The sequence below is a fragment of the Columba livia genome, chromosome 3 (assembly GCF_036013475.1).
Source record: "Columba livia isolate bColLiv1 breed racing homer chromosome 3, bColLiv1.pat.W.v2, whole genome shotgun sequence".
In the NCBI taxonomy this organism is placed as follows: domain Eukaryota; kingdom Metazoa; phylum Chordata; class Aves; order Columbiformes; family Columbidae; genus Columba; species Columba livia.
Genome location: NC_088604.1, coordinates 67,933,712 through 67,956,900, shown reverse-complemented (window position 1 = coordinate 67,956,900; position 23,189 = coordinate 67,933,712). Strand labels below are relative to the sequence as shown.

Genomic DNA, 23,189 nt, shown 5'->3' with positions numbered 1-23,189 from the left:
CTCCTAGAAGTAAGAATCCCTGGGAAGACTGAAAGAACTGTAACATAGTGATAGCTCGACTCCTGTGCTACACCTGCTGTCTGCTGCTCCCACTCCAGTGATGCCTAGAGGTGTTTATTCCTGGCTGTCATACATGAAACCCATGAAGGTTGGTTCCACTTGCAGCAGCACAGCAAGAGCGCCTGCTGTCAGGTAAAGCGACTGGAGAGCTGAGCAGCTTCTCACACCACAGCTGTAGTGGCTGGCTTGTGCTCCCTGTGGGATCTCACTGTTGTCCTGCCCAAAGAACAAAAACAAACCGTGTGTTCTCCTCCTGGCTGCATGCTGGAGTAATGGGTTTCGGTAATAGGAGCACCATGGGCATGGTGAGAAAAGACTACTTTTCCTGCTGCTATGGTAAGATGGTGAAGGAGAATTAGATATTTAATTAAAACCCCAAACAAATTTGAATGATGGGAAATAATACCCCAACCAGATGGGCAGCATGGCTTTCCTAGAAGGCTGTATTTAAAATGCTGTTTGCCATGCCTGCTGTAGGCTGGGATGGAGGAGAGGCCGTGCTCCCAAGGTAGGAATGGGCAGCATCAGCAGAAGGTCTCCTGGACTCACTGTAATGCTGAAGTACAAACAACCAGGCTTTGCCTAATGTGGCAGGAGGGCTCTGTGCAAGCAGCACTGGTGGCTGGATCCCCTGAGCAGGTGACACAGCCACTGCTGTCCTGCTCAGCTCAAGTACTGCTGAAGAGACAGGTCACGGAGGGAGACGCCCTGTTCTTCTCAATCTTCCTACAACAAAATGTCTCAACATCTTCCCCCACCATATATGTTCCAGCTTCTTTGAGTGCTGTTTCATAGAGAGGAGAAACATGCTTCTGCCTGCTCTCACGCGACCTTCTCATAGCCCAAACTTTAGCCGGTAGCTGAAAATAAAGGCAATGCAAGAAACATAAGAATAAAATAGGTTTATTAGAGCTATTTTACATAAAGTAATTAAGACCGAGCAACTTGAAGAGCTATTTGTATACCATGGCGATATTCTCGCTGATTTGAAGTTACCGAAGTACAAAAGACGACGTACAAAAAGATGCATGCCTCATCTGCCTCTGTTTTTATTGGGACCCGTGATGAATGTGACATCCTTGGACAGTCAAACAAGATAGACAGCACGGTGTCTGTATATATATATATATATATAGGTATATATAACATGTACTGTACACATTTTACTGTTAACACATCTGAAGTTCACTCACACATATCAATTACTTGCTCTAATTCTATGAGAATTTTGCTGGGGTGGGGGCAGGTTGCCGAAGCTTTCAAGCTTTGCAGGGAGCTGCGGGATAACCAGCAGGAATCCTACACTCCAGCATCCCAGGTAAAAGCTGCTGTGTGCTGCTCTCGCACAGCCTGGAGGGTGTCGAGCTGGGCATGGAACAGGCTGAACAAGCCCTGAGCTCTGAGGAGGGACAGCTCTGGGATTGCACACGACTGCTGTCGAGCACTGGTAAGTCCAAACTCATCCGCTGAGGACTTGATTTTTTTCATTTTAGCAGTTAGTAAGCGTGACTCTCTGTTAGCTGCACAGAGGGTTAAACTACAAATGAAAAAAAAATACTTTATTCCTCAAATCCCAAATTTCATTACAAAAGCTGGTGCTTAGTTAGTGATTGCTTTCAATTAACAAAGCAGACAAATTCCTTAACGAAAATACTCCCAGTGTATCAGGTGGAATGCGTCCAGATGAGATGCACCCGCGGGTGCTGAGGGAGCTGGCTGAGGTCTCCATCATCTTTGCCAAGTCCTGGGAAATGGGAGAGGTGCCTGAGGACTGGAGGAAAGCAAATGTCACTCCAGTCTTCAAAAAGGGCAAGAAGGAGGACCTGGGTAACTACAGACCAGTCAGCCTCACCTCCATCCCTGGGGAACTGATGGAACAACTTATCCTTGGTGCCATCTCAAGGCATATCAAGGATAAGAGGGTCATTAGAGACAGTCAGTATGGCTTCACCAAGGGGAAGTCGTGCCTGACCAGCCTCATTGACTTTTATGAGGACATAACGAGGTGGATAGATGATGGCAAAGGAGTGGATGTGATCTACCTTTATTTCAGTAAGGCATTTGACACAGTCTCTCACAGCATCCTTGCAGCTAAACTGAGGAAGTGCAGTCAGGATGATCAGGTATTGAGGTGGACTGCGAGCTGGCTGAAGGGAAGAGGCCAGAGAGTTGTGGTCAATGGGGCAGAGTCTAGTTGGAGGCCTGTATCTAGTGCAGTGCCTCAGGGGTCAGTACTGGGGCTGGTATTATTCAATATATTCATCAGTGATTTGGATGAGGGAATAGAGTGTACTATCAGCAAGTTTGCTGATGACACTAAGCTGGGAGGGGTGGCTGACACGCCAGAAGGCTGTGCTACCATCCAGCGAGATCTGGACAGGCTGGAGAGTTGGGCGGGGAAAAAAATTAATGAAATATCACAAGGGCAAGTGTAGAGTCTGGCATCTGGGCAGGAACAACCCCAGGTTCCAGTGTAAGTTGGGGAATGACCTATTAGAGAGCAGCGTAGGGGAAAGGGACCTGGGGGTCCTGGTGGACAGCAGGATGACCATGAGCCAGCAGGATGCACTTGTGGCCAGGAAGGCCAGTGGCATCCTGGGGTGTATTAGAAGGGGGGTGGTTAGTTGACCAAGAGAGGTTCTCCTTCCCCTCTACTCTGCCCTGGTGAGACCACACCTGGAATATTGTGTCCAGTTCTGGGCCCCTCAGTTCAAGAAGGACAGGGAACCGCTGGAGAGAGTCCAGCGCAGGGCAACAAAGATGATCAAGGGAGTGGAGCAACTTCCTTATGAGGAAAGACTGAGGGAGCTGGGGCTCTTTAGCTTGGAGGAGACTGAGGGGTGAGCTTATTAATATTTATAAATATGTAAAGGATGAATGTCATGAGGATGGAGCCAGGCTCTTCTCTGTGACAACTAATGATAAGGGGCCATGGGTATAAATTGGAACACAGGAGGTTCCATTTAAATTTGAGAAGAAACTTCTCAGTGAGGGTGGCAGACACTGGAACAGGCTGCCCAGGGAGGTTGTGGAGTCTCCTACTCTGGAGACATTCAAAACCCGCCTGGACACATTCCTGTGTAACCTCATCTAAGTGTTCCTGCTCCGGCAAGGGGATTGGACTAGATGATCTTTTGAGGTCCCTTCCAATCCCTACCATTCTGTGAAAGCACACCAATCAGTCAGTCTCTGCTGGGCAGTACAGTAACGTGTTGGCCTGCTGTGTCCCAGTCCCCAGAGCGACGCACAGCGGTGGGTGGCAGCGCTGAGAAGGGGATGGTGGCACAAGCTCCCTTCCCCACCTCAGCCAGGGCTGCTGGGCCCTGGCTGATCCCATGCCCAGGCCCTGCGACACACTGGGTCCCAGCTGGGACCCCGACTGCCATGGGGAGGGCAAGGGCATCCCCTACCCAGTTTGGGGTAGCCCCACCTTGCAGCGTCTTCCACACAAGGGCTAACTGGAGTTAAGTCTCTGGAGCCGGAATGCTTTGTATGTTCTGAGCACAGGCATCTACCCACTTTTTTATTTTATCACCTAGGGGAAGAACACATTCCTTATATTGTAGGCTTCTTCTACACTTGAAACTTAATTAAAGATTTTGGTCCTTTTATAGAGGCAGAGGTTCATGGACACAGGAGAAATGGGAGAAAACAACTGACCTAAGTCCAAGTTCTAGAGATACATCCCATTGATGAGGTAATCGGACTCTTCAGATGTAATAGGTCGAGCTTTTTTAAGCTTCTGTCTCACTAAACGCAGTCTGCAAGCAACCATGAGCAGCAGTAAAGCAGTGATGGCCAAGCCTAAGGCTAAGGGTAACACAGCACCTACAACGAGGTTAAGAGAAATTACATTTTATTTAATACAGTCAGAAATCAGTAGAGAAAATCTGAAATATTTCTTAAAAAATACAGCTCGTCTATTACTTTGGTGCTAATATTTGGAGCAACTCATGCTGCGAAACTAAACTGTATGATCGTAGAAGTTAGGAACAGTTCAGAATATGGAAGTACATTATTCAATTATTGACTGTAGTAGCTGGATCTACAGCACCTGACTGAAAAACTAACATAATTCCAAATAAATTCACATGGTCAATCTTACCTGTTTCTGGGACTGGACGACCACCTCCAAGCTGATCTCTCTTTGGCACAATTATGCCATTCCCATTTTTATCATCTGTTCTTTTCCCTGAGGAACTATTATCTGCACAAAGTCAAGCAAGATAAATTAATATTGCAGTTCAGTGGCTCAGGAAGACTTATCCACAGATACTAGAATTAAACAATGTGAAAGCGCTTACATTTAGAAAACAAACAAAAAAAACAGTTAAAGAACTTCTAACTCCTATAGTATAACTTGAATTTTTGAAATAAAGTGAAACTAAATCTAAAATGTAAATTCAATCTTGTATGGCAAACCACAATGCATCTCAACCAAACCCAACTGGATAATTTTCCACTGAAAAAAACATGGATATAAATTCTCTTTTACAAACTTCCATAATGGAGTATAGACCAATCTGAGCTAAAATATTACTAAAGCAGTTATATATAGGTGAAAATAAGGCTATTTCCAGTTATGTTGGTCACCACCCTCGGAACTTGCAAAGCGGGAAATGCATAGGTTGGCTACACAAAATAATTTTGCCCATTACCTGACACATACAGATGCAGAACTTATGTATTTGGAAGACATAAAAATACACGGGGAAAGCATTTCAAAGAGGATGACTTGGAGTCACTTCAGCTTTGTGGAGTACAGGGGACATAGCAGAGCATTGCAACCGCACAAGAAGAGACAACACACGGTTTGCTGCTGGGAGTACAGGCAGCTGCTGTTCTGCTTCACAGGAGCAAAAAGTAACTCAGCTGGGATTCCCTCATCTACCAACACACCCTTGCAAAAATCAGAATTAAGCCTATCTTTTTAAATCTAATGACTATGTTTGTTTTTTCCTGATAAACGTTGAAGGGTAATTTGACTGTGCTGTGATATATTTGCTGTCAACCCTCAGAATTGTGACAATGCCAATGGAAACATACTGTGCTACAAGATCTGTAAATTATGAACGTGAAACAGAATTGGAATTACATACAGTGGTGGGTGTTAAGGAAGTGTTTAAGTTAATTAGCTTGGAACGTGCACCACGTGCAGCTCCCACCCACCACAACCAGCTCTGAAGCGCTGCAGAATGCAGTGGCAGCAGTAAAGACACAGGACCATTCATTAAAGCTTAAATTGTTTCATCGATACTGGCATGAGGTGAGTGCTAATGTCCCCCCCTACTCTAAGGCACAGCACAGGCTCCCAGGCACTGGCTTTATTGCCCTGCCATTATGGTTACGGGTGTGCAGAAACATCTTCACCTGTCAGAAAATGCCTTAGAATTCAGGCTCTCTAAGTTGTTCTGACATGTAAAAGGGACTTAAGGAAATCCTAAGCATAAACTGTACTGGCTCTAAGGTCCCTGTACAGTATCAGAGCTGTACAAAATAATCTGAATGTAATTGAGACCAATACCAGCACCTATTTTTTGCTTCTGTCTTCCCTAAGTGAAATTAAATTAATATTTGTCTTTATTTTGGAAATACCAAAAAGACACTGGCTCTTCTTAGAGCTGCTCTCACCTGTATGACAAGGCTAGATCTGAATGCCTGTTTTATAAATTTGGTTCCCTGCTATTTGAGTAACAGGACTATTTAAGTCAACTGCTTGTAAAGACATCTGGCAAATGTATCTGAATATGGAGAGAAGTTTAGCAGGAAAATTTTGGAAGGGTAGAAGAATAACAGAATCCTTTGAATAAAGCTTGTAGGTTTTTGTTAAGACTTGTGGCTGTTTTTACAGGACTGGAGGGGCTCAACATCTTACCTGTTATCAACTACAAAACAGAGATTTCCCCAAACAGCTTTAGGAGCCTGACATAAAGCACATTACGTGTGTTTTGTTTTGTTTTCACTTTCTTTTCATTTTCTCGTCCATGACTAGGAAATTGCAATTTATAGCCCTTTCCAGTTACCCTAAATTAGAGATCTAGGCTATAGCTACTGCTGTTGATGCCTCCACAGCAAAAACATGACTAAGGCTTGGGCACTCAGTCAAACATTGTAATCCCAGCCCTGGACAGCACTGCACAGCAGCTGCTGCGGGCAGCCTGGGGAGAGGCAGGGACCCTGTGCCAGGGGAATGCAAAGCTGTTACGGTGATTTATACACTTGAGTTGGCTGTGCTGGGGAGCGCAAATCTTCAGTCTGCTTGCAAATTCAACCCATCTGCATGACTGTGGTTGCTAGACTGGCTGCTTAGAAGCCATCCCAGTGCTCACTCCAGTGTGCAACTATTTGCTATATTCATTTACACTGCTATATTTATTTGCTATTTATATTTATTTGCTATATTCATTTGCACTGCAACTATTTTCTATATTAATTTACACATGCAGCAGTGCAAGAACATGCAGCTGTGCTTGAGAGCCTCCTTGGAAAGGGACACTGGTGCACTCTGGGGACAGCCATACAGAAATGCTGTGCTGGCCTTTGGAGGAGCTGCAGTTTGGGTTACTTCACTCTGGAGATATGTCTGCAAAGGGAAAGGACTCCTTTACTGACATCAGACACCTCTTCCTGCATCTGCTCTCAACTACGGAAGAAAATGTTTGGCCTCCCAGCTTGGGCAAAAGTAAACCATGAGTCTGTTGCTGAAGACCCCATGCCCTGAGTGCCCGAGGAGGTTATCTCTACCTTGGACATGGTGTTCCCCTGAAGTCACCCTGCTGTAGAGGAATCCCACTGTAAAGGCAGGGGTGCAGAGCAAGATGCACCCATTGTCAACAATGACTTCTGGGGTTTTAATTTTTTTTTCCTCTTTACTGTGAATAGATCCGCTGCTAGGTCAGGTACAAGTTTTGAACAGTCCTTACCTTGGATTTCCATATTTTTACATTTGCATACTCAAGCATAAATCCTTAAAATGCTTGTACCAAGTCAGAGCTAAACATGAGAGGCTACTGAGTAAAGAAAACAGGTTAAGGAAAATTTGGAATGGAGAAACTATTGGAAAAAATGGATTCTGGGACAAATTTACCCTGGTATTATTCTCACAGTCGTAAAGCTCATACTCCTGCTGTGAGGAACTATCTCATAGCCCAAAACGTTACAGCTTAGCCCAGCTCCTTTTAAAATAGAGAAAGGATAAATACGGCTGTCCTTGACAAGGAGGTCCCTTTATTGGACACCTTTACTGGGCTCTCAGAGATGAAAGCTTCTTATGGGGAAGTAAGTAGCAGATGGGACCTGTTTTTATTGGTACTGTAATGACCACTGTACAAAAAAAAAGTAAAAAAGAAAACAAAGCAACTCTCCACTCCTGCAACTTCTTGTGAAAAACTTCTGTTTTTAAAAAGTCAGCTAAAAGCTCCTGAATCAAGCATCATATCTAGCAGCCACCTAGAATATGCCACATGCTGTCTCTGGTAAGTAAATTACCCTTAAAATTAACACCTTATCATGCTCTGCCTTGCTGGCGCTGTATCTAAGAATATCATGTTTTCCTTCCTGGCTTGTATTTCCATTATGATCTGCAAATGCCAACTAAGAAACAAAACAAATGTAGCACCAAACGGAGCATTCTCAAGTGAAATGCTGGAGCCTGTGCTGCTGCTGTAAGGCCATATCCCTTAATATATATCTTAAGTAGATAGATTTTCACCATGTTGACGTTGAAATAATTAAATCTTGGTTTTGAAATTTATTGATAATAGTATACAAGGAGCCTGGACTCTTGCAAAGTCAACTCTAGGACAACAAGCAACGTTCTTGTCTTGGTCCAGCAAAGACTTTTACAGGGTGAGTCGGAAGCACACTGCGGCAGGTCCATCCCAGAACAGGATTCTGCCAGTGGAAATGGTGAACTTTTGAGGCTGCTGGCATGAGTTCTGTTCAGTGCTGCTCACCTCTCCTCAAAAATGCATCTAGCAATTATTGCCCTCCTGAACACTTTTTCAAGTAGCGTTCATTGAGCTGCTCCCGTGTTTCTGTGTCTCCCATTTTTGTAGCACCTAATTTTTAGATTTGGCCTGTAATCCCCTTGAGATGGCAGTGATGGAGAGAAATCTAATTAATGGATCTGGGTGGAATTTCAGGGTAGACACCTGTCTCCTCAACTCCATAAAGACAGTGGTGCTTGCCAGTGGGGCAGGAGTTGAACCTCTCTGGACCTTCGGGAATCGTCAGTGTACAGCATGTGACTTCTATGGAGTTTAAGTGTCTGCACGAGAAGACAGCAACACAAGGCAGGTTTTGGCAGCTGCCCTTCGGACTCAGGCACCTAGCACCTCTTCATACCCCATTACATGCACCCTTTTCCAAACTGATCCATAAGTGGTTTAAAAACTCACTAGGCTGTTTGCTGCTTGGATCAGTAAGAATGGGGTCCTTCTACAAGGAAGTCCTTAATTATAATTTAGCTGAAATTAAGTTCTGATTGAGCCTTATCAAAAGAGCAATATTAAAACCACAAGAATTAAAACCAGACATGGCCAGCTGGAAATCCTGCCTGTTTAAAAAGATTACAACACCTTCTGGTAGTACACTAATCACTGAAGCCTCATTGCATTTTTTTAGTTTTATATATACCTTGAGAGCAAAACCAGTGCAAATAGGTCACTGTGCAATGGGTAAACACAGAAAACTATACAAAAGTGCCATGCTCTTCCAATTATAACCTTCGATTACAGACTGCCAAGGTTGGTTACCTCCATTCTGGTTTTACTTGTGGATGCACAAGTCAAGTAGTTCTTGAGACGTGCTTAGCAGCTGACTTTACTCTGGAGCCTACAATGCCCTTTGGCAAGCTGATGTTTGGCTTGGGTGGCCACGTATCAGATGTCACTCAGGACTACGCGAATGAGAAAGTTTGGGGGCAGACTTCAAAATTTTAAGTCATTACTCCCTTTGGGGTCTTCACAGATGAAATACAAGCATCTGAAGAAACATCAAAGTGCCAGCCAGAGAAGTGCCCTTTACAAGAGTCAGCAGCAGAGGGCACTGAGCACTCCTCTGTTGTAACGAGAAAATAAAGCTGTTTATAATTGGCTGCATCTTGGGCAGCAAGAATCAGTCTGAACTCTGAAGAAATAAAAGTGGAAGGTCTTGTACTCATTTTAGGTTCTGTGCATGCAGTTTTGCTTTCATTCAGTTTCCATTTCAGATCATTTTAATAAAACAGCAAGAACCTTAAAAGACATAACAGTTTCACTGCAGCTTCTGGAGTTTTACCAAGGCAAGGGCTGGTGACTCTGCCTGTAACATCACTACACACTGGTAACAAGCAACCCCAGGTCCCCAGTACTATTCTGCACAGTGGCTGCAAGCCTGTTGTGAGTCAAAGACTTCTCCATAGCGATAAAAGGTTTCTCCTGCCCTGGAGACACAATTCAGGAAAAAGAGTGCCCATAATAATCAAGCTATTACTTCCAGGGAAAGGAAAAAAAGAGTCATTGATTAGCACCAAGAGAGATGCAATTGCTCTCACCCAAGCTGTACAAGACTTTGTTATGTTCTTCTGAATGTACCCCCTACAGATTTAAAGAGCCTTATACATCAGCTTACACAGCTGAACCTGTGGCAGAATCTGTATTTATTTCACTACATGTTTTGTTCCTTAGGACTGTATATTTTCCTAGCACTTCTACATTTTACCTTTCTTGTTGCACCTGGTAAGAACCAAACTTGACTTTATAAAGCAATACATAGTTGTAAATTCATTATTACAAGCTTCTTTTGCATTTTGTACATTTGCAAATTTTTACTCTTAGCCAGGCACCAAAAGACAATTACATTTAAGGTGCAAGACATTTCCTTCCTTGAGAAAGATTTATTGAAACCGGTTCGTTTCAATTCTTACCTGGCACAAATCCACTGATTTGTTTCTTTGGTCCCTGAGAAAGCGATTGGTTAGACATGTCTGCATCCACTGAAAGAAGTGGTTGATTTCTGGCAGTGGCTTTCTGGGTGTTTTCTGCAGAGGAGTTTTCATCCATGTTTTCTGTCCGTCCTACGGTCCTTTGCTGGGCAGCACCGAGGGCCGCGTGCGTCACCGTCTTCCGGCCTGGGCTGACTGTGTTAACGGAAACAAAAATCATCATTTTCACATAGAATTGAAGGGAATGGGAGTGTTCTGATGGAAGACCCTGTGATATGGGCCTTGAGGCAGGCTAAACAAGTTCATCAGTTCCGGACACATAATGAAATGTGAGTTCCAGATACACAGCAAATTAGCAATTGCTTGCTGTTAGTTCTTAAGCAAGAAGATACATGTGAACCCTAAAGTGAAATCCAGCAACTGAAATATCAATGACAGAGTGGTCAGCCATCGTGCCAATTCATCAGCTACTGATCTGTGTTCACTTAGCTGAGCATGGGCACATATTGGGGATGACTAATGAAAGTGAACAGAGCAACAGTGAATCAACTGGTTCCCATACATGTTCATGTTTCCAGTGTTTCAGATTCTTTCAAGGTGCATTACTGCACTTCGAAGCACATCTCTGAGACACTCTTTCAGACAAAGACCAGGGTCCTTGTTTCCAGAACCATCACGCAAGTAACAAACAGATCTTTTAAATATTGAAAACTCTAACACAAAATCTGTCATTTGGGCACCTTTAACAGTTTTGATACGCTGTGAAGAAAAGGGATTTAATTCCTGAGCATTTGCTGTATATGGAATTAAACCTTCTCATCTGCTATTTCCAATCAAAGTCTCTATGGTGGGCTCAAGCTGCTCATGGCGAGAGAGGCCACAGAAGTGGCATCATTTCCCCTTAGTTGTTCAGTCTGTGGTTATTTTCACAATCTACACTGTACTTACAGTTCTGGCAGAAAGTTTCATCCGACCCATCAGGGCACTGTCTCACGCCATCGCAAGCAAAGGTGATGTCAATGCAGCAGCCGTCATCGCAGATAAACTGGTAGCGAGAGCAAACCCCGACACAGGCTGTTGAGAAACGGTTCCAAAATTACCAAGAGAGAAATCCAAGCAGTAAATACTGAGTCAATGACGAAAATGTGCAGCACCAAGGAAAAAGCAAAACCACGCTGTGTCAAGAAGGACCAGGAACAAGGCAGAAAGTTGTTGAAGAATGCCTGGCTCAGCTATCTGATGCTACATAGACACAGGAACTAATATAGCTAATAGCTGTTCCTGGAACCCTCATCACTATCCTGGCAATCTCTTTACTACAGGAATACTCAACCTGGAGGCTGTTGCACCTAAAATCTTGTGCAGTACCCCTACAGCACTTTAAACTCTCCTGGCCTAAGCTGAAAGGAGATCTTCCCAGACTTGAAAGACCCAGGACAGTCCTGAAAATAGATACATGAAATCTCCATGGCTATAACTGCATTTCTCCGATACATAATTCCTACTACATACCCATTCTGTATTTCTGACAAGATGTTATTTTACATACACATATATGGACTACATGGGATCTTTTATGGCATGTTTTCTGCAACCTAATTAAAATCCCAAAAGAACGCTTGTCATTTATTTACATGAGCAATGTAAATCCAATACTGCACATGCCAGAACAGGGCTAAGCACAACGTCTCATAGGTGACCTCAATCAGAAAGAACTGATTGCTGTCTGCTTTAATATTTAGATTCCCCTGGAAATTGAGAGTGTGCCTGGACATATAATTTTGCATACTCAAAGCTTTCCTGAAACCCATTCTGACCTTGTAATTATCAAGTGTTTACATCCATGCTTTTGTCTTTCCAACAGCGGTGTAGTTCATTGCTTTGTAAAGCACTATCAAATTCAGTGTCTGGTTAATGTTCTAACAGCAAATTGATTTGCATAAGGAAGTCACAGCCTTTGGTTGTTACCCTGCTATGCACTGGAAAAGCTGCACAATGTCAAGGAAAGTCTGTCAGGAACACAGGCACCTATTTAAAATGCCTAAAATCATACTTAGAAAATGCACCTCCCAAATTTCAGCAGTAATAGCACTGGTCTTGCATGCAGGAAGGCACCTTGGGCTGGTTTAAATACTGCAGTAGCATTTGCATTGTAAAAGGACTTGGGGTGTTAGAAGAACAAAGGCAGCAAGTCCTCTACATGCTCCACCCAAAAGGTACTACAGATGCTCACAGCAACAAATAAATAAATCAGAAAACCTCTCTGGCTGCTTTAGCCAAACTAAATGTTAATGAATACAGCTCTATCATCCATTATTGGAATACAGGCATCATTAAACAGACTCATAACTGTTTTCTTGTAATACCAATTTATTGCCACTGGGACCACGCTCTTGTGTAGAGATATTGCACTGGAGCAAAGCTTTTTTTTTCACTGGTTCAGCTGAACATAGTCGTGATGCTAGTTTAACTTTTACTTTGTGCCAGAGCAGCAGATCTCTTTTACCAACTTGCTAGTCACAATATAATTAGAAATTATTACATTAAAGAGTGCAGAATTGACAGCCACTGAAATCTAACTTACTTTCTATGTTTTATGCTTTTTATGTGTTCCTTGAGCTCAGAGTTTTAAAATGATGGGTCAATTCCAGTTTCAGTTTCCCCAGTAACACAGGGATTTGATAACAACCATTACACAAAAAAAGCTGAAATGCATGAAAAAGAAACAATCCCATCTTTTATACTACAGATGCAGGTCAGTATTATTATTAGTTTGTGTGTCACGCCTAGTGTCAAACGCTTTTAACCAGGCCTTCCCTATAGCACAAGCCTTGTCACGTTCCATGCACTGTCTGGCTACACAATGAACTGTTATAATGTGCCTGACACATGTGGCAGTATTTAATTTTTCCAACCCTGCATGCTTATTAGAAATACAAGGCTGAACGTTTAAATGCTTGAAAGTATTGCTCTAACAAACATGTGACACTTTATCCATTTGAAACAGCAAATCAAAACTGAAAGAGATGTCATTATGTCATGAATAAGGGCAAAATAATACACTAAAAATGGAGAATAAGATTTCTGACCCTTGCTCTGAAAATCACACCCCAGGTGTCACTCAGGTAATAGCTCTGGTCATTGTCTCACCTACTGCAGAATGAACCATGGGCAGAACGGTCACGGACACGTTGTCAGAGCTCTGCTGGCCTGCGGTGTCTGTCACAGTTAGCTGGAAAATATACCTGCCTTCCTGGATGTGAGAGAGTTTCAGTGTTCCTGGCTGCGGTACCTGATTAAAGAAACACAGTGAAAAAAAAATAAAGGATCCACCCATAAACTTCTAGGAATAGGGAGCTAACTTCTGTACAACACTTTTCACACAGGTTGAATACTTCCTTCAGTCTAGCCAGCCCAATCAAGCATGTGTATCAAGCTGCAACATTTTGTTCTTTTTTTGTTTGCATCCGTTTGTAAAAATAAACATGCTTGACATTTATGTACTGTTTTTCCTGGTACACTCCGTTACCTGGAGCTGTGGATCTGGAGAATAAATGGAACCATAAATTCAACTCAATTTTACAGTAGTTAGAAATGTAATTTTAGAGGCTAGGCAGTAAAACTTTATGTCCTCTATTGATTTAGTCTTTAGACAATATACATATATTCACAGAAGTTACTTTTGCTACTCATTGGTGTATGAAAAGGTGACTGATAGCCTTGCTTTATTAATAAGACTGCTCACCTCTGTCCAGTATGACATTTAATGTAGTCACTTGCAACTTCTATAAATTGCCACACTGAATTTTTCTATGCCCCACACTGAATTTTCATGCCTTGCTCTGAACTGTAATTTAAATTGGATTAGATAATTAAAAAATAGCAAATCTAAAACAGGTTCCAAACTGGTATTGCTAGTACAGTGGCCATTTAGAAATAAGTTTATATGAAATGACTATGGTATTTGTATCAAATGCTGAATTTTTTCTAGCCTTGTGACATCCTAGTCACAAATAACTCCAGCTGTCTGAGAATTCACTTACACATACTTCAGCAACTAAAAAGAAGCTTTACAGGTGTATTTGATACGTAGTGTGTTTTTACAAACGAAGCATACAGGGTTATCTTGATAAATAACTGAAAGGTACATGAAAAGCCTCTGTGACTATCTTTAATATTAAAACAAAAATTCATAAAGGCCTTTAGTTTTGCATATTTATATTTGGTTTTCATGCCTGAAAGAGAACAGGAATTTTCGATAGGTATAACAATAGAGCCGCAGACCTAGCTTCATAGCAGGATGTACTGATAAATTCATTTTTCTCATCTGGTAAGTGAATTTCCTAACTGAAATTTCTTTCCTTTTCTATTTATCAAAAGGCATTCAGTTACCTGATCTTGCTGTTGATCACCTCCTGATGGAGTATTAGACACCTTAGAATTTTATTCTTTATTGAATTAGAGAAATAAATAATGCTGTAAAAACCACCTGCTGCTGTTCAACATGAGAAAATACGGTATTTAAAACTCATGAGCTGTGGGGTCCAACTCTCAGTGCAGACCCAAAGAAACACCTCTGACCTCTGAATGGAGCCACTCCTCCTGGAGACATCGGTGCTTTCCCTTTTGTCTCTGTCCTGACTTGGAGAATGCCCAACTGTACCTGCTTTCTTACAAACTTTGGCTCAAACTAGACAGTAAATTTCCAGATAATCTGCATTTTAAAAGCCCCAGAATTTCCCACAGGTGTCACAGAGCTGCGCAGCTACAGCATGTGGGTAGCAATCCAAGAAGCAAATTATCCAAGAAGAAATAGTCAGTCACAATTGGAAAGAAATTTCCACTGGCTTCCTTCTACGATACAATAAGATCTCTTTATAGCAGATCTTCCCCCTCCTGCACATTCTATTTATTCTTCGGTACGTAAGTGCAGTGCAACAGCTGCCTTTTATCTTATTTAAACACAGCCCCATTCTCCCTTGTAGCTATGGATTCATAGATAAGTTTTCTAAGAATAGATGACATGAAGTCCAGTAACTTCAGGATAGTAACTAAATGACTAGAGATAGCAAACGATGATTGTACGAATAATCACAATTATTAATTCAACTTCAAAAATTACATGATCATGGATAATCATCAGAGAACATATCTGTGGAAGAAAACCCTGCCCATTTGAACACAATGGAAAAGTAGCTATCTAAAGATAAACCTGTGTCAAGATTGTTTTCATTTATCAAATATGAAGAAACCACCAAGATTCATGTTAATTTTGCAAATTTAAATAAATAAGACTGGTCTCTGTTTTACCGAGTGACTGAGTAAAAGTAAAAACACAAACTTTAAAATTTTAAATTAACTTCTGATTTTCTGTTACTCTATATTACTACATCACAGACAAATTCAAATGATATCTCATCTATTTACTGAAAATAATGCTGCAAAGAGTTAAGTTAAAAACTCTTGATAATAAAATGTTTGTTTTATCCAGATAATATCTAGCAACTACTCTTAAAGCTTCATTCAAGCATTTTCTATGTATTATACTGTTTGCACTCCTTATGAAAGCCTTTTGACTTTTTAATTTTCAAGTCAACAAAATAATAAATGAAGATACAATGACAGTGGTCTTTGACATAGTTTAAAACTGCAATACAGCCTCAAGTAACTCAGAACAGGCTGACCCTTCCACAGATGTGGATCTTGCGGCAGAAGATAAAATTTGCAAAAGTACGTAGCACTGGCTTAACTAATACTTTTGAATGCCCCTGCTGTGTTTTCTGCAGAGTATGGTTATAAAAAACTACTTGTGGACAAATTTCAGTAACTATTCACCAGACAAACCCAACTGTCTTCTTAGGGTTCATCCAGTAGCATGTTTCCTAGCCATGGTATTGTGATTTTCAATTACCTACATGTTACCTACACTGCCCTCCAGGAGACAAAGGAATAACCAATTGCTCCGTTGAGTTTTACATGGATGACAATTTTAGGTTTTAATCCACTTGGCTAACTCTTTGTGTTAGGCAAAACTCTGGTTTGCTCCATCATTACAAACCTCGAGTAAGTTCACTGATACCTGGTAGTTTGTCCGTCTTGTCTTTGATGTTACTGGGCTCAGCAGACACAAGCAGCAACTGTCAGGTATTGCTCATGGTGGCACCGGCACACATGGCGTCTTGGGTTTTGCACTGTTCCCGCTGCTCATCCTCTCCTGTTTAAGCTCTTCCTATCCATCAACAGCATCTCAGCAACACCAAGGTCTGTGGTCCACCCATTCTCCCCTCTACCTGTCCCTCCTGCTTTAGGTGGAGTCCCTGCTGGGCCCTGAATATTGTGGGCTATGAACAGACTGTGAGTAGATTCTATGGGTTTGAGACATTTTTCATTCCTTTCCTGCTGTTTCCAGAGCATTCACAATGAATGGTAAGATGGAGAATCCCTCTCTTGACAGTTAGTTGAAACCAAGTTGCACAGATTCACAGAAATTGTACAGATTAAATAAAAGAGTATATGAAAATATCTCATAAGCTCTACATCACAAATTTCTTTGCAGCTTCTCCATAAGCATTGACAGAAGACTGTTGGTGAAAATATCTTATTGTTTTTAGCAGAACTACTAAGGTGTCTTTAACCTGGATCACAGAAGCCAAAAACCAAGTGCCATGAGCACAAAGAACGGCAAAAGAGAGCAGAGCTGAAATACAGTAGAGTATTTGTGTCTATGTGTTTGCTACTGGCTGTCTCATGCCACCTGGGATACAGATTAACTGTATAAAACACTAGAAATAATCGCTGGAACAACCTCCCCAGTGACACGGTATGTTCCTCATCACCAGAGGTTTTCAAAATGCAACTGGACAGGGCACTAGATAATCTCACCTAGGCCCCCTGACACACAAAAGGTTGGGCCAAATGATCTTTCGAGACCCCTTCCAACCTGGGCTGCTCTACGGTTCTATGAAATAAATGCTCAGGTTGTACAGTCATCCTAATTTTGGCACCTGGTAGCTGCATCCATTTGAATACATTTAATATTCTTAGCTCTGTATTTAAAACTGTGCTCTCATGAACACGAGAATCTGCGAGTGACCGGCTAATTGCAAGGCTGCATGTGTACCTTCATTTCCACCGCCGAGTCACCTTGCAGCAGCGTCCACTCGTACTGCACGATGCCGTGGTCATCTGAGCTTTCTCGGCCATCCAAAAGCACCCAGTCCACAGGTGACTGCAGCACAATATCTTGTCCTGCCTTGCACTGTGGAAGTTTGTCGAATTCTTCTTCTTCTCCAAAAAAAAAAGAGAAACTTAGTTATTTATCAGGGGAAGCTGAGTGTTTATTTATATAAAACATATTCTTTCTTGGTTAAGGCATTGTTTCAGCGCTGTGCACCTTCCTGAAAGACAGGACATGTTCATCTATGCACATTTTGTTACTCAAAGTAGTACCTACTTAAATTTTAGTTACCTGTTCCATATTGAGTGACTTCTTCAGCAAGTAACAGCTACATTAGAAATACATGGCATAGAAAATGTCTCTATGTACATGGATGTTTCTCTAATACAACAGAATTGTTAGCAGCAGTGTGTTTTTTTAATCTGAAATAAGGAAAATGGATTTAAATATGAATTGCATACATATTCAGATGGCAGTTACTGCACACCTTTTATAGGCCTCTGCATAACTTCATAGTCTTTTAAGTCTCTTTTTATAATACATCATTACAGGAGTGAAATATTTAACATGAGCTGGCATCCTGGTGAAGCACTGCACAATAATATAATGATTGAAAATAATCAGAAATGACTGCTGATTTTAAGTGTCTAATTTAAGACATTCAAAGCTTGATTTTCAGACTATCTAGGATTTGTAGCATTTTGCTATATTCAAACACAATCCCTTTTTATAAAATTGTGAGTACTAAGTACCTTTGCCAATCTGGCCACAAGTTTTTCAGGCTACACTAACAAAACCCATGGTGCATTCAGTGACATGGCCTGAGAGAAGCGGCTTAAATCCTTTGCTCTGCAACCTTCAGGCAGTGCAGGGAAGAGAGATGGGTAAAATCTGGCTCCCCAAGTCAGCATTTGACAACTTCAGACACAAGATCGGACCTTTCCAAAGTTCCCTGCCCGAGTTTAACTTCTTCTCTGGGCATGGGATGTTCCCGGCACCCTGAAGTGCCAGGGTGCTTTCTGCTCTTGAGCCTGCACAGGTGCAATACCCTGTGAAGGATATTAATGTCAAGCTCAGAAAAGCATCTACTGAACACAAGGCAGAGCTGTGCAAGTAAAGAAAAGGTGCTTCCTCATCAGGGTAGGTTTTCTCCATTGCACGTCCTCCTCTCCAGTTTCAAGAACTTGCTCAAAGGTACGGAGCTCATCAGAACAGTTGGACAAATCACCAAACCATTTCTTTCTTGTTTTTCTCAGAAATAGGCCAGGCATAGTAAATTTCAAGGCAAATGCCTTAAGTTAGGAAAACTTACAAATAACCAAAAACTGGCTCTAATAATAGAAAATATGAAACAATTCTTGCTCATCCACCTGACACAAGAAGCTTTGCCTGATTTGTACACACTTGGTTCTCAAAACCAACTATGTTTAAAAAGCATCACTTAGGTGCAAAAACCATACACATTGTTAATAAACACCATCATTATGGTGGCAGGGCATCTTTTATTTGGTATATATGAATTATGTGAAGTCTTCACATGATAATTTACTTTACCGATCACTGTCAAAAGAGACTGACCTGGGTCTGAAACAGCACAGTTCATTCTTCCACTTGTACCCAGGAGAGAGTTTTCATGTCATCTGTTTGGCTTACATCACTAAATCAATGTCCTGCAGATGCAGAGCAAAGCCCCATTTCCCCTGGGCCCTCAATAAGGGCTTAAATAAGGGTATTCTGATTTTATACTCCAGCAGCCTGAGTTGCAATGGCAGGACCATTTCATGCAGAGGCAGGTCACAGAAATTCATGCCAGCTCTTTGCTAAAGATGAGTTTGTGATCACACTCAGGCCTCTGGTCCCAAAGGATAGGGGCACCATGCTTGTGCTTCTAATCCACCAGAACCAAAAGATCTTCAGAAAGATAAATTGCAAATCAGCCTGTCTTTTGCTCTAGTAAAGAAAAAACTGGCCTGAGAAAGACATCTGGAATGGGAGGAGACTGCCTATTGAGTCGAAGACTTTTTCCACAGTGAAATTTTAAGCAATTGAATACATTATCTTTAGTGAGCGAAACACCTCCAAATCTAGGGAATACATGTTTTTTAAAAAAGCAAGGAGGCATACTCAGGAGCCACTTACAGCCGCCCCTCACAGGAGCAAAGGACTGACAGCCAAGTTAGCAGAAAAATCAGGCTCAGAAAGCATATTTCAACTTCTTTTTCTAACTTTTATTTAGGCTGAACATAAAAAAGCAATATGAAGCTGATACCACAGAGCAATGCTCTGAGATGCAGGAGCTGGCTACTTTCTAGAAGAGGGGCTGCAACTTTATGAGCATCACTTTTTTCTTAGAGGTGGAACACAACAGGCTTAATTTATTCTGCTTTCTCCATCCTTTATACAGACTGACTGCCAATAATGAAGCTGCCAGCTAGTTTTCTGAATGAAGGCTTTGTTATAAAAGGTTCTTTCACTGCTGATCCCTGAATGTCATTGATGGTAGTTTACCTTCATGTTGAACCCTCTCATTGCTCACCACTACTGAGTAGTGGTGTCAGACATTTCTGGTGAGTCACTCAAGTCCTCTTTCTGCATCAAAAAATTAAAAATTTGCCCAAAAAAGGCAAAATCAATTGCCTCTTCTTTCAATACTGGCATACAGCGTTGCATTGTTAACTCAACACTAATTGCCTGCAAGTGCAAAGTAAATCCACGGCCAAACCAGAACAAATGGGGTTTAAAGCGAAGCACTCAGATTTACACTGAAATGTTCAGTCTCAAAAATTCATCCAACCACTGATTGTCCTGGAAGTACACAGAGATATGCTCGATCTGAAGAATACAACCCTGTCATTAATTGCTCCTGGAATTAAATAAGCTATTGGTTTTGGTTTACTTAAGATCCTTAACATAAATGAAACCACAACACCCCAGACATCACTGTATAGTAATGCTTAGAAATATTTTTGAATTATGACGACACCATGTTTATGCATAAATGTTGTCTTGGGATTATTGAAAACAGTGGAAGATTTAACACCACAGTACTCTAAAGAAAAAAACAAAAAAAAAAGAAAAGAAAAGAAAAAAAGAACAGGTAAAATGTGATCCCCCCATGAAAGAAAATCTTGAATAGCTCTTTCTTAAATTTCCTAAATTCAGTCATGGGGTGACATAAGTGAAAAGAGATGTAACTTAACTGTTGTGTGATGATGCACTGTTGTCCAGACTGCAGTGGTAACATAATATCAGACAGCAAAACAATTCAGTCTTACTTTTCTCTCCCCTGGTCTATGTCATGGCTGACAGATGTTTGAATAAAAGTTCATTCTCCTTTGTGACTCTGGTTCAGCTCCACTGTAATTGCATTAGGAAGTCATAATCCCGTTTCTGATAGCACACAGACTTTTAAATAAACCCAACAGAACACAGAGCAATTTGCAGATTAGGAACTGAAATTGCCTTGCAAGGCAAGTGCTGATAAAAGCTGCCAAAAAGGCAAGCCGTTCAATAATTCCAAAATCGAAGAATGCAAGGAATTCAAGAAATTCAAGATTCCTAATAGGTAATCATTTGAACAACATGATTATTTGTAACATGCCATACATTACTACATTAGTGTCAGGTTTTAACAGTATTAAGGCAGCTCAAATTTATGAAAGATACTTTCAAAGGTTTTCAAAGAAGCCTAATTCTCTGTGACTTAGATGCAAAACCTAGTCTTAGGCCTTTGCAAGTGCATACAGGGTTATAAAACTTAATTACCCAGAATTACTGTGGATCTAATACTTCTCCTATTGAAAATGTCAAAATGATACCACAGGTTTTTCTGGTATCATAGGATCATTTTTACTGCCACAAGTTCCTCCCTATAGCTCTCTAGTTTACCTGCCTATGCATTTTACAAAAAATATTTCAGCACTGTAACTCCTGTAAAAACTGAGCCCCTGTTCCTGTTTCTCTCCAGGGGATTCCCATTGGCATTCTCGTAAAACACACAGGACTGGATGATCAAGCAGTAGTAGCAGGTGCCACCTGGACACATTGCTTTCATTTACACCACCACTAGGTTTTCTTCATGTTGCATGCAGTGACTACGTCAATTTGAGATATATCTCTGAAGAAGATGAAGAAGAGGACACTTAAGAAAGTATTGCCAACAGAAGGTAATGGAATTAAGACAAAGTGAATTAAGATGCAACCGTTCCACAACAGGAGGTGGGCAAGTGTAAGTTCCTTGGATCAGACACTAGGAAACAGACTCCAAATTTAGAAATCAAGATTTGTTTTCATCTACAGCTGCTTGCTCTCACGCTTCAGAGCTGAACAAACTGGTGCTTTTGATGTGGCCCAGACTCCAGAGGTAGTTACATGGAGACTCCATGCTGCTTCTGGACTACCAGTGAAGTATCCTTCTCTTCTTCAGTCTAACTCTCAAGTTCTCAAGCAGGAAAAATTCTAAATTAAGTGAACGCGAAACTCGTTTAGGTGATGACATTTGGACCTCATCACCAAGAAGAAGGGTATGTGCCTGCTCTCAAGCCACTGCACCAGTCCCAGCGTCGCTGTCACCACCGGTTCACACTTTCCAGGGCTCGCAGTTCCCTGAGGAACCTGATCCGTGCAGCCGGGGCCGCTGTGGTGCCCGCGGGGGTGTGGGGCCCGTGGACATGCTCACCCCACGGCCGGCTGGCAGATACAGCCCTGCTGGCGCGGCCGCGCACAGGGTTTCTGCAGAGGGGTCTGGGACGGGTTTTCCCAAACCCGCAGTCCCCGCACCCCCGGGCACGGCTGGGCCGCCTCTCCCGGCTCAGGGGGTCCCTCTGCAAGGCCCGGCGCTCCTCGTCCGCCCCTCAGGACAGGGGCGCCGGTTTCCGGCGCAGGGACGGTTCCCCTCCTCGGCAGCTCCCCAAGGCGCAGCAGATGGCAGCGGCGCGCTGCGAGCGGACCCGGCCGCCGGCCCTGCCCGCCCCCGCGCCGGGACCCGCTGCCGCCATTTCCCTCCCGCTGTGGGGCCGCCGCTCCCCGGGCACGACGCGGCCCGTCCTCCCCGCGCGAAGCCATCTTGGGCCGGGCCCCGCGCCCCGACGCCCGCGGCGGCCCTTACCCGGCGGCGGGGCGAGGCCGGCGGGCCGGCGGCTGTAGGTGCTGTAGCCGCGGTGCGGGGCGAAGCGGCAGACGGGGCGGCCGCGGTGCGTGCAGTTGAAGAGGTAGCAGCCCAGCTCCGCCGCCGCCGGCCCCCGCGGCCGGGCGGGCTCCTGCACCACGGCCAGCGTGCAGCGCGGCTCGGCGCAGCAGGCGTCCAGGCACTGCCGCCAGCCCGCCACGGCGCCGGGGGCCCGCAGGAAGGTGGCGCCGGCCGCGATGGAGTCCTTGGTGCGGATGATGGAGTCGGGCCTGGCGGAGAAGCTGGTGCTGCCGCCGCACCGCTCCCCGCCGCCGTCCGCCGCCGGCAGTCCCGGCTCCTCCTGCTGCAGCTGCCGGCGAAACTCCTCCAGCAGCGACTCCACGCCCGAGATCTGCGAGCGCAGGTCGGCCAGCGGCGCCGCGCACTGCCCGCCTGGCAGCACGGCCCGCCCGCCCAGTGCCGCCAGCAGCACCAGCACCAGCGCCGCCATGGCCCCAGGCGGCGGCGGCGGCGGCGGCGGCGCGCAGGCGGGAGCGGCGGGAGCGGCTCCCCCCGCCGGCACCCGCGAGCGCGGCGCGGGGAGGCGCAGCCCCGCCCGGCTGCACGAGGCGCTCAGCACCCGCCGCCCTGAACAGCTCCGCTAGGCGGGACCGCTCTGGCCCCGCCCCTCTTTGGCTCCGCCCCTCCCGCGGGCCGCCCCGCCCGGCCCTGGGCCCCCTGGCAACGGTGGGCAGGGGGCGGCCCTCGCTCCTTATCGTTATGGCGGCGTATTTCGACTGCCCTTCCTGTTTTTTGTGTTAGTTTAGGCCATGTTCCTAGCATATCTCAGAATTGCTTCTAAGACAAATCTGGTTTCATATTCGGCCATCATGGGTCTTTAGGTGTTGCCCAGGATACGC

The 23,189-nt window shown here is 43.7% G+C and overlaps 1 protein-coding gene across 4 annotated transcripts; it reads right to left on the bottom strand.

Moving 5' to 3' along the window:
- Positions 1-947: 947 nt before the first annotated feature.
- LRP11 (LDL receptor related protein 11) lies at positions 948-22,908 on the bottom strand. 4 transcript variants are annotated; one of them, XM_065057462.1, is made up of 8 exons: positions 22,270-22,908; positions 17,106-17,272; positions 13,136-13,277; positions 10,934-11,059; positions 9,968-10,180; positions 4,166-4,267; positions 3,721-3,888; positions 948-3,595 (listed from the first exon to the last, which is right to left on the bottom strand). In XM_065057462.1, the coding sequence occupies exons 1-7, from the start codon at positions 22,778-22,780 to the stop codon at positions 3,734-3,736; spliced, it is 1,416 nt and encodes a 471-aa protein (XP_064913534.1). In that variant the 5' UTR covers positions 22,781-22,908; the 3' UTR covers positions 948-3,595; positions 3,721-3,733. The 4 variants fall into 4 exon arrangements, with proteins under 4 accessions (XP_064913534.1, XP_064913535.1, XP_064913533.1 ...); XM_065057463.1 differs by having other exon boundaries at positions 948-1,597; XM_065057461.1 differs by having other exon boundaries at positions 948-3,888; positions 22,270-22,906.
- Between the last annotated feature and the right edge of the window lie 281 nt (positions 22,909-23,189).